Source organism: Echiichthys vipera (genome assembly GCF_963691815.1).
Source record: "Echiichthys vipera genome assembly, chromosome: 20".
Taxonomy (NCBI): Eukaryota; Metazoa; Chordata; class Actinopteri; order Perciformes; family Trachinidae; genus Echiichthys; species Echiichthys vipera.
Window position 1 is genome coordinate 26,226,354 of NC_139845.1, and position 12,442 is coordinate 26,238,795.

The 12,442-nt window shown below is 41.6% G+C and overlaps 1 protein-coding gene across 1 annotated transcript in view; it reads left to right on the forward strand.

Annotated features, from left to right (window-relative positions):
- The window catches only part of tmpoa (thymopoietin a), a 29,947-nt gene extending 23,017 nt beyond the window's left edge, over window positions 1-6,930 (forward strand). The window contains exons 5-6 of the mRNA XM_083934894.1: window positions 2,562-2,659; window positions 6,100-6,930. Of these exons, the coding sequence (XP_083791020.1) occupies window positions 2,562-2,659; window positions 6,100-6,475 (474 nt within the window). The 3' untranslated portion in view covers window positions 6,476-6,930. The remainder of the gene's footprint in view (window positions 1-2,561; window positions 2,660-6,099) is intronic.
- The last annotated feature ends 5,512 nt before the right edge of the window (window positions 6,931-12,442 follow it).

The window sequence follows — 12,442 nt, forward strand, 5'->3', positions numbered from 1 at the left end:
TCTTTAAGATACGACGGAGCCTGGCTAATAAGAGCTTTGTAGGTAAGGAGAAGGATTTTAAAATTCTATTCTGGATTTCACAGGTAGCCAGTGCAAAGAGGCTAATACAGGAGAAATATGTTCTCTTCGATTTGTTTTAGTTAGTACACGAGCTGCAGCATTTTGGACCAACTGGAGACTCTTAACAGACTTATTGGAGCAGCCTGATAATAAGGAGTTGCAATAGTCCAGCCTAGAAGTAACAAATGCATGGACTGGTTTTTCTACATCGTTCTGAGACACTGTTCCTAATTTTCGCTGGTGTTAGTTTTATGTGAGAGTCGAAGGACATATCCTGATCAAAAATAACACCCAGATTCCTTAGCACCAGTGCCCAAGAGCTAGGCTAACAGAACACATTTCTAGATAAACGGGACTAGGAGTCAATTTTAAGATTTTTTTTTCTGGGAACGGAAGTCATTTTTTAATTTAGTAACAGGAAGAGGCGGGAACACTGATAATTGCTGATAATAAACAACTGATATTCAACACAGTACCATGCACATAGACTGTAAAACACCGACCTCACGGCACGAATCCTCCTCCTGCTCCAGATTAGCATCTAGTGCATGTGTCATCCGTAGCAGGCTGTATTGCAAGTCATGGTGCAAGTGAAGCTATTTAATTAGCATAACAGAGCTAACAAGGTGTGTTTCCAAACCATCTGTTGGTACAGTCAATCGAAAAGCAAACCATCTTGTCACTTATAGTAAGACCACCACACGAATGGTCGCAGTCCGGGTTGAGATAATGGGGTTAGCATGCTAATCCTGACAACTAGCCTCTGAGGAGAAGTGAGGGCCAGAAGCTAGCTGTCACTGCCCCTAATTATTCATAGACTTCATAACCTCCAATAAAATAAAAACTAGCATGGTACAAAAAAATTCACCCCCTCAGTGTCTAAACATCGTGAGAATATTGTGAGTGCAGTGTGTTGTGTTTCACGGAGACATGACTGCATTCACACATCCCGGGACCACAGCTTGGCGATGCCCGGTTTCAGCACTGTTCGGGCGAACAGGGACGTGACAAGCAGCGGAAAGAAAAAAGGAGGAGGGATTGCACTGTACGTGAGTGAGAGGTGGTGTGGTCCCGGACACGTTCGCGTGGGGAAACGTCTCTGTACCCCGGACATTGAACCGTTGACTGTGGGGATGAGGCCTTGTTATTTGCCCCGGGAATTCACGTCTGCCATCATTATCGGTGTGTACGTTCCTCCTTCAGCTGATGCAGCGCTGGCCTGTGACGTCATCGACTCCGCTGTTGCCCAGATACAGACGCTGCATCCTAACATTCCCTCTCTCTGTTTTTTTTGTGTTGTTTTGTATATATTATTATTATTGTATATTTTGCATATTTTGTTGTATATATTATTATTGTTTGTTTATAACACACTGTGCACTGTATATATACACTATGTATATATTGGATTCTATTTATGTTATGTACAAAGTTTTTATTTGCTGACCGACTACTGCTGTTACAAAATAATTTCCCAGTCTGGGATCATTAAAGTCATTCTATTCTATTCTAACATACAGACTAGAATGTTTTTTGTAAATGTGTTGCATTTTTCTATGTAAAAACCCTTATTGATACCAAATACTATATTGTACTGTATCTAGTGTATTTAGTATAATAGCAAGTTCTACCTTTTTCCTTTTTGTACATTTCTGAACTTTTATATTTCATAATCTTGTCTTGTGTTAATCAGGCAGGTTCTTTGACTCATGCTAAACAGAGACCACGACTGGCTGCCAAGCCATTCAGGCCTTCCCCTCCTCAGGTTCAACTCTCCAAAGTCAACCCAGTCATCTTTAGCTTCATGTGTAACATCTCACCCATTAAGAGACAGGAGTCCCACTGGCGTCTGTCAGAGCAGTTTGAATCTAAACTCAGCAGTGTCTCTGTAGCACAGGTACAGCTCTACTCATGTATCTGTGCTGGCTCAATGTCCTACTTTTCTATTTTCTATCCTTCACGCATACTTCTTACTGACACTTGGATCAGAGTGGTGCATTGTCTGTGGTTAAACATGAGGTGCTGAAACTGTCACAGTCTATTGTTCATTGTACAGGGTTGCTTATGATCCATGGGTCAGATGTGTGTGCAGTTGTTGAGGCTCTCTGCAGGGACAGCTGTGTGACAGTTGAACTGTTGGCTCGTTAAACAACCATTGATTCACAGTCCCACACGTTGTTTGTGGTCAGGAGGTGTGTGGCCCTCCAGATGAAATCACCAGCTTACTGTCCACATGCAGTCCTTTGAAGATGCTCAGCTGCACATCCACACTGACCAAGACTGTTTGACTGCAGGTGCTGTGATCTGTGTCACAAGGTGCTTCTGTAGTTAACATAGTGGTTGGCCCAGCCGGTTTGTGTGAAGTGGTCACATGATGAAAGGTGTCTAATGTCAAACAGGGCGCCCTCTGCAGGTCCAAACGTGCTCCTACAGGTGACTGGAATGGGGAATTTTCCCTTTGCAGCTGCCCTCACTCTTACCATGTTTTTTCTGGCTTTCAGGTGGAGAAGATTGCAGCCAGCGAGCAAAAAACAAACGTGGAAAAGGATGTTCTGAAGGAGCTGTTCCCCAATGACATCAATAGTCCAACAGGAATCACGTAAGTAACCAGGGGTTATGTTTATCAGTTAATACTTTTTTTGTCTAAAAAATCATCAGCCTAATGTAGGGCTGCCCCGAAATGTTGGGTCAAAGATGTGACAAGCCTTTTTTGGGATTCGGATACATTAAATTTTACAAAAAAAAGATTTGGATACATAAATAGTATATAAATTGAAACTTCAATATCAACATTATTATTTCAATTAGATTTAAATAAAATCAAGTGTAAAAATATTAATAAAATAATGTCATGAAGTGACAAAATTGTCATTCAGTGTAATGGTCCGGACTTCAGTTTGACTATTTCATCCTTAAATAATATGTAAAAATACTAAAAAAAAATACATTTTAACTTTCTTGGCACATTTTTATGAGTGTTTGGATTGCAATGTCAAAAGGCCATTGAGTTATTGTTATGTTTTGATATTGAAATCATTAGGGGACTTTTGTCCCAAATAGTCAGTTCATTAGAGGTCATTCAGTGTAATGAGATAAAGAAGCCAATTTAAAATCATATTAGAAACTGATTGCCATGTGACAATCTGTGACATCATCAAGTTGTGGTAACTTGATATAGAAATCTACGTCATTCAGTGAAATGCCATAAAACACTTTAAGTGTGTTTAGTACATAACTGTTATAAACTTTGTAGATCAAGATCATTGTTTTGTATAAATGGCTTACAGTTTGCCTGTTTACTTATTAAAATGTCATTCAGGTTATTGGATATCATTCAGTGTAAAGCAGTGGCATTCATATAATGCAGTAATAATATTATTGTTATTATTATTATAGAATAAAATGAATGAAACATATTACCCTAATAGTAACTTTAATTTGCATTTCAATAAACAATGTGTTTAAAGTTATTCATTCTAAAATGTTTTTAAACTTTAAAGTCACTTTTATTGATTTTCTAGATGCCTTCCAACAAATCAGCAGTGGCAAAGCACTGAGAGAATATTAACGCAGATCCAATAACTGTTGTGTCTGAGGCCACGTTTTCACTTAAACATTTTTTTATTTTTAAAAACAGAGACTTTTCCCTGCATTTGTGCCCTTTGGGTTTGTTTTCTAGAAATCAGAGTAAAAATGTATGTTGTCTTCTGTTTTTTGCTCAGAAAATATTTGAGTCACATAATATACACTATAATGTCCAGAAAGAACAAAAAGTTTTTTGTTCTTGAATACTTTTTTTTTTGTTGGAGGCTTAAAAAACCCAGTTTTGTCTTTGACCCGGTCGTCATTCAGGTCCATTAGTGGACGGATCGTTGCATGTACAGGCCAAAATTTGTGCACGTCCCCCACACTGAGCAAGACGCATGTTAATGACACGTCAGCATTCCATCGCCAATTGGCACAACCATGGTATCTATTATTGGTTTAGGCTACTATTAATGAAAAATACACTCTCAATCAATCAATCAATAAGGGTAAAACAGGACCAGGAGTGACACATTTTGCTGAAAGTGAGTTTTACAGATGGAAAAAAAAATCAAATAAATAATCTCTGTGAATACGATAGGGCTCCCAGCACAGCTGGTACTGTCGTGTATTCTGACTCTAAAATCAGTGAGCACTGAGGGATATTTTTATCCAGATATCTTGAAGTCAGGGGTAAAGGGAGTGTTCTTTTTTGATCCCCACCCTTGTTCCACCTAGTGTGCTGTGATTGGCGGATTACTGTGACAAGATTGGCTGGGTAGTTGGCTAGCGAATTAGCTTGCTAATTCCACCACATAGACTACTGTGGATAATGTGTTTCTATGGTTCCACCTTGATTTCATGCTACATGGGTTAGTTTGTAATTCAAAGTACAGTTTAAAGTCAGTCAAACTCCACCTTTTGAACTGCAGTCAGAGCTCCAGCGGGATAGTTGTACACTCAACAGCAACTGCTTACTGCTCGTGTTAGGAGCAGAGCTGTGTCAAAGACCCTTTCCCCATCAAGGTTTCCCACTACATTAACCTAAACCAAACTTTAATAAACACCAGCCCCCACTGATGAAGACACCCAGGGCAGTTGGGTCTGTGACCAACACCACACTGCTGGAGGAAGTGTTTCACCTTGACTCATTCTGACTTTAAACTTCACCGTGAACCACAAACTCAGAAATGTGAAGTTTTTACGACACAATGCTACTGGTAACTCACTCACTCATCTTCAACCGCTTATCCGAGGTCGAGTCGCGAGCGCAGCAGCTCTAGCAGGGGACCCCAAACTTCCCTTTCCCGGGCCATATTAACCAGCTCTAACTGGGGGATCCCGAGGTGTTCTCAGGCCAGTTTAGAGATATAATCTCTCCACCTAGTCCTGGGTCTGCCCCGAGGCCTCCTCCCAGCTGGACTTGCCTGGAACACCTCCCTAGGGAGGTGCCCAGGGTCCTTACTAGATGCCCGAACCACCTCAACTGGCTCTTTTCAACGCAAAGGAGCAGCGGCTCAACTCCGAGTTCCTCACGGATGGCTGAACTTCTCACCCTATCTCTAAGCGAGACTCCAGCCACTCTCCTGAGAAAACCCATTTCGGGTTTTCTCAGGAGAGTGGCCTCTTTCTTTTGGTCATGACCCAGCTTTCATGACCATGATTGACCGATAGATCCATAGCTTTGCCTTCCGACTCAGCTCTCTTTTCGTCACAACGGTGCGTTAGGGCGACTGCAATACCGCCCCCGCTGCTGGCTGGGACTGGTCAGATGGAGCATTATTGAACCGACTAGCCAGCATTACAAGGCTGGCACCAACGGATTTCATAGGTCGTTCTAGTTTCTTTTTCTTAAATATTGATATCGGAGCATTGGATGAAAATGGATTTTAATCAGAATTATTTTTGCCCTTCTAACATTTATAATAAGTCAGCGTGAACAAGAAATGGCCTAGAACTTAAAGTTGTAATCAGTGAGAAATGAGATAGGATGTTTCTAGCGGCCCTTGTGGCGGTAAGATTTAATTGTAGAGGAGCCTCTGGGACCTCATCTCCCAGAATTCCTTTGGAAACCAAACAGTGTCGACTGTAAGACGTCAGTAGATTGGCAGCTCTCACCTGAGCGATGTGGCGTGATGCCTTCATGTGTTCCACACTGATAGGAGGTCCGTACAGAGAGAAGGGGAACGACATAATTTGCTTTGCATTTGCTGTGCACGGAAAGTTGCCACAGACACTCAGATCTTATTTCTCGTCAAAGCAGCAAATACAAGTGCTTTCATTAGTTGGTCATATGATCAATCACCATTGTTTTAGGTCACTCAATATTGAGTTTATACTATTTATACTTTATGGATAGGAACTTAATAAATAATTAACTAGATGAAAATCTTATGGAGGACAAGTTTAATGACAATGAGGGATCTTTTACACATCTATACAACTGTTGGCAGTTTCAGAGACAAAAATAACACATCTCACCCTCAATGACCATTAAATCTTTGTCCCTTGTAGCGCCACCTGTCGACGACCCATCAGAGGAGCTGCCCGTCGCCCAGTGAAGTCCAGTGACCTGTGGAATGATGAACACTTCCTCTTCTCTCCACAAACCACAGACAAGACAGCCAGCTCTTCCTACACAGGGAACCGCACTGTCAACAGAGTCACCAGCCTGCCCCCCTCCATCTCCTTGTCCTCCAGGCTTCTGTCTGTAGCTCCCCCTGCAGGTCAGACCAAAGCAGTGCACCACAGGGTGTCTGTGTGGCTAAAGCTGTTGCTCCTGGCCGTTGTGGCTACTTTCTTGTTTTTGGTTTACCAAGCCATGGAGACCAACACTATCAACCCCTTCACAGGCCCAGATACACAAGTTGTCAGTGGCAGCACAGCATAGAGAGCACAGAAAGTGCTGTGGGGCGGTGGGGGGATGTTAGAAGCCTGTCCCCTATTATAATTATTATTTTTTTCCAAGTGTGAATCTGCATCATAGTCATTTTTCCATGAGTGCTGTGAAATCTCCTGACGTCCAAGCCCTTTTCCCCCTCAACATTTATTCTTTTCTTTTTTCCTTTTATTTCTAAATCATGTGCCAGGGAATCTGTAAGGGGAAGCGATGTAACCGTTTCATCGACACAAGGATCTCCATGACGTGCTGTAAAAGGACAGTGCCTCGTGCGCTTTTGTTGTTTTGCTCTTTGACGGACAGTCTGTGTCGTTAGGACAAAGCCAGACACACAGTAATTTTCAGAGAACATGAGGACTCACTTTTTATTACCATGTTAACATTGTGTGTGTGTGTGTGTGTGTGTGTGTGTGTGTGTGTGTGTGTGTGTGTGTGTGTGTGTGTGTGTGTGTGTGTGTGTGTGTGTGTGTGTGTGTGTGTGTGTGTGTGTGTGTGTGTGTGTGTGTGTGTGTGTGTGTGTGTGTGTGTGTGTGTGTGTGTGTGTGTGTGTGTGTGTGTGTGTGTGTGTGTGTGTGTGTGTGTGTGTGTGTGTGTTTTAGGTGACAGGGATGCTTGTTAGTAATCCAAATACTAATACATAAAGTCCCACACAAATATTTTCTTAATGTTGTCTTCTAATAAATTGAATGTCCCTGTATATTCACTTTTATGAATAATGAATATCCCCTCAATAAACTATGAAGTTGTATCTGCCTGGAAGAGCGTTTTATTCATTTAATTCAATTTTACTATACATTTACTATAGTAATGTGAATATGACATGTTATGGCAGTTAATACAGTAGATACAAGTACAGCTAAGGTGATAGAATATGATAATTATGGTGGCAAACATGATCAATGAGTTGTGGTAATAACAGCTGTGATACAGTGAGATATATAAGTGATGATGTTTTTATGACTATAAATGTTATGATTTATAAAACTAATGATAGTATTTATGAGTAATGGTAATAATAGCAGCAGGAACCATCATGCAGGACCACGGCAGCAGGCACCACCAAGATCAGCAGAGACCTGAGAGACCACAGAGAACAAACAACTCCCGGGAAGAAGTTGAATTAGTAACATGTATTGATGAGACATGAATGATACAGACAGAGAGGAGAGAAGCTCAGAGGACCAGGAACAGGATTATCCCCTGGCAGACTAAGCCTATAGCAGCATCATTAAGCAGAACAAAGTCAGCGTACAGGCTCTAAGAGAAATTGAATGCCAATAGCAACATAGCTAAGGGCTTGTAAGCTTTATCAAAAAGGAAAGTTTTAAGTTTACTCTTAAATTTGGGGACAGTGTCTGCCTCCTGAATAACACATGGGAGTTGGTTCCACAGGAGAGGAGCTTGGTAGCTGAAGGCTCTGCCTCCCATCCTACTTTTGGGGACTCTAGGAAGGACAAGTGGCCCTGCATTCTCAGAGTGCAGTGATATAGTCAGGTAATACGGTACTATGAGCTCTATAAGATACGACGGAGCCTGACCAATAAGAGCTTTGTCGGTAAGGAGAAGGATTTTAAATTATATTCTAGATTTTACAGGTAGCCAGTGCAAAGAGGCTAATACAGGAGAAATATGTTCTCTTCGATTTGTTTTAGTTAGTACACGAGCTGCAGCATTTTGGACCAACTGGAGACTCTTAACAGACTTATTGGAGCAGCCTGATAATAAGGAGTTGCAATAGTCCAGCCTAGAAGTAACAAATGCATGGACTAGTTTTTCTACATCGTTCTGAGACACAATGGGCCTCATTTATCAAACGAACGTACGGCAGAAAAACGTGCGTACGACCATTTCCTGGCGAACTTCGGCATTTATCAATTTGGACGTGAGCGGGAGCTACGATCAAATCTCACGTCTGGTCTGAGGTCGTGTACGCACATTTGAGCCTGTGTATTTGCGGTGCAGCACAGCAAAATCTGTCTGAAAATAATGAACAAACCTCAGCTGTCATTAAGCATAAGCAGTCACACATTAAGAACAGATCAAAACGGATTCTTAAAACGAATAAAAAAATAAAAAAATTGTGGTTGGAGCGATTTATTGTACACAAGTGCGTCTGAAGGCACCATCCATGAATGATTACGCATTCATCAATCACAAAAACTACCACTCGATAAAAGAAATGTACAGGTGATTTGTGATGCCATGCTGTCGCTTTTAAACGTGGTGGCCAGGTGGCCGGGGGGGACACGCAATTCTTTTAAATATCAAAACAGCTGGGCTCCAGCCCCCCGCGACCCCGACATTGAATGAATGTGTTGGCGCGTTGCTGCAGCAAGACGCAGTGCAGAGCAAAATTAATCTCCTTGGTTCGTGGCTACCCTCGATAAATTGCATTAAATCAAACAAGGTATCAGACGATTAACATCTTGGTATGGTATGACAAAGGTTATCCTCTTACGGAATACCTAATGACCCACCGGTAGCGCCAGTGTTGTGCCGTATTCAGCACCCCGGCCGTGAAATGCACCCCTCGCATTATAGGTGATATTCTGGATCAGAAGGCTGTTGTTTCCACCTATAGGAGTAGTTTATATACAGGTAACCCACAACGGTGGGACCATTGATTACTTACAGTCTTTAAACTATTTTAAAGAGTTAAAATCACAAACTTGGATAATAGTGAACACAAAACAACACCTTTTGTATGTTCTGTGGAAATATACTGCAGCCATAATTACAAAATGAATTAAATGGATCTTTTGAATATCAGCTATAATGCGGGGGGGGGCATTTCACGGTAGGGGTGCTGAATACGGCACACCTGTCCAACAGTGCGCACACGCGCACTCGGGTCTCAGTGGAGCGCTGCTTCGGTTTGACTCCCTCCATTATTTTTTTCCATACGGTGTTTTTATGGGCCCCTTTTATTCCACTCTTAAGACTGCCAAAAAGCACGTCCTTATTTTGCTCCATCTCGGATGTCAGAATGCCGATCTGTGTGTCGGAAAAGTTTCTTTTCTAACCAGCGTTTCTCCTCTCCATGTTTGACCTCAGTGGGCGAAGCCTCCGAAACAGGAATATTTACGGGCGTAACATGTTAAAGACGATCGAATTCAGCCACCGCATTTATCAAGGCCCGCTCATTCATACGCTGAGATTGGTCAGATACGAATGTTTCATAAATCACACGTGGGTCCTTTCCTACGACCAATTATGCATTCAGATCTGCGCCCGTTTCCACGCAAGTTTGATAAATGAGGCCCAATGTTACTAATTTTCAAAATATTACGCAGGTGAAAATATGAAGTCCTTATCGTCACTTGGAGTGAGCTGAATCATCTGCAGCTCAACGTGACCAAAACATAGGAGCTCATTGTGGATCTGAGGAGGGTGAAAACACCTGTGACTCCTGTCTCCAACCAGGGGGTCCATGTGGACACTGTAGAGGAGTATAAGTACCTCTGGGTGAACTTCAATGATAAGTTGAACTGGACTAGAAACGCAGAGGCTGTCTACAAAAAGGAGTGGGACACCCTGACGACCTTGGCAGAGAGGAAGATGCTGTCCAGGCTCCGGTCTATACTCAACCACAGACAATCTTTGATCTTGTATATATTTCTCATCTCATCTCATCTTTAACCATTTATCCGGGGTCGGGTCGCGGGGGTAGCAGCTTTAGCAGGGGATCCCGTACTTCCCTTTCCCGGGCTAATTCAATTCAATTTTATTTATAGTGTCGAATCATAACAAAAGTTATCTCAGGACACTTTACAGAGTAGGTAAAGACCACACTCAATGACTTATTTATGATTTACATAGACCCAACAATTCCTCTGTAGAGTACGGTGGCAACGAAAACCTTCCCTTTAACAGGCAGGAACGTCAGACAGACCCAGCTCTGTGGAGGACGGCCATCTGTCTTGACCGGTTGGGGAGGAAGAAAAGGAGAGAGAAAGAGAGAAAAGACACACAGATGGACAGAGAGAGACAGACAGACACACTTCCAGAGATACAAGCAAAGCCTAACAGTAACTATAATAATATTTATAGTAATGTGAATATAACGTATATGTTAAGACAGTTGATACAACAGAATAGTAGAAACAAGCACAGCTAAGGGGACAGAATATGAAAATGATAATAATTATGGTGGCAAACATGATCAATGATGAGTAGTGGCAATAGCAGCTACGATACAGCTACAAATGTTATAGTTTATTAAACTTGTGATAGTATATATGAGTAACAGTGATAATAGCAGCAGGAAGTAGGACCACGGCAGCAGGCACCACCACGATCAGCAGAGACCTGCGAGACGACAAAGCACAAACAGCTCCGGGGAAGAAGCTGAATTAGTAACATGCATTGATAAGACATGAATGGTACAGACAGAGAGGAGAGAAGCTCTGAGTATCAGGAAAAGTATTATCCCCCGGCAGACTAGGCCTATAGCAGCATAATTAAGCAGAATAAAGTCTTATCGTAAGCCCTAGCTGTAAGCTTTATCAAAAAGGAAAGTTTTAAGTTTACTTTTAAATAAGGGGACAGTGTCTGCCTCCCGAATAACATTTGGGAGTTTGTTCCACAGGAGAGGAGCTTGGTAGCTGAAGGCTCTGCCTCCACTTCTACTTTTGGAGACTCTAGGAACGACGAGTAGCCCTGCATTCTCAGAGCGCAGAGAACTAGTTGGGTGATGTGGTACTATGAGCTCTTTAAGATACGACGGAGCCTGACCAATAAGAGCTTTGTACGTAAGAAGAAGGATTTTAAATTCTATCCTAGATATTACAGGTAGCCAGTGCAGAGAAGCTTATACAGGAGAAATATGTTCTCTTCTATTTGTTTTAGTTAGTACACGAGCTGCAGCATTTGGACCAACTGGAGACTCTTAAAAGACTTATTGGAGCAGCCTGATAATAGAGTTGCAATAGTCCAGCCTAGAAGTAACAAATGCATTGACAAGTTTCTCTGCATCTTTCTGAGACACAATGTTCCTAATTTTTGCAATATTACGCAGGTGAAAATATGCAGTCCTTGTTGTTAGTTTTATGTGAGAATCGAAGGACATATCCTGATCAAAAATAACACCCAGATTCCTTACTGTGGTGCTGGAGGACAACACAACATCATCCAGAGTAACAATGTCTTTAGTTATTGAGTTTCGGAGGCCTTTGGGGCCAAGAACAATAACTTCAGTTTTGTCTGAGTTTAACATCAGAAAATTGCAGGTCATCCAGCTTTTTATTTCCTTAATGCACATTTGAAGTTTATCTAACTGATTGGTTTCTTCTGGTTTGATTGACAAATATAATTGTGTATCATAAGCATAACAATGAAAATTTATGGAGTGCTTCCTTATAATATTTCCTAAGGGAAGCATATATAAGGTGAAAAGAATCGGTCCAAGGACAGAACCCTGTGGGACTCCGTGCCTAACTTTAGTGTGCATGGAGGATTTGTCATTAACATGTACAAACTGAGATCTATCTGATAAATATGACTTAAACCAGCTCAGTGCACCAGTCTCTGTAGCAGGATGTGATGGTCAATAGTGTCGAAGGCATCACTAAGATCTAGTAAAACAAGTACAGAGACAAGTCCTTTGTCTGAAGCTATTAGAAGGTCGTTAGTAATTTTCACCAGTGCTGTCTCAGTGCTATGATTTGCTCTAAAACCTGACTGGAAATCCTCAAATATCTCATTATTTTGTAAAAAGTCACACAACTGATTGGCAACTAATTTCTCGAGGATTTTAGAGAGAAAAGGAAGGTTAGATATAGGTCTATAGTTGGCTAGTACCTCAGGATCAAGACTGGGCTTTTTAAGAAGAGGTTTAATTACAGCTACTTTAAAAGACTGTGGTACATAACCTGCTGATAAAGACATGTTAATCATATCTAATACAGGAGTGCTAATTAAAGGTAACACTTCTTTAGGTAACCTAGTTGGAATAGAGTC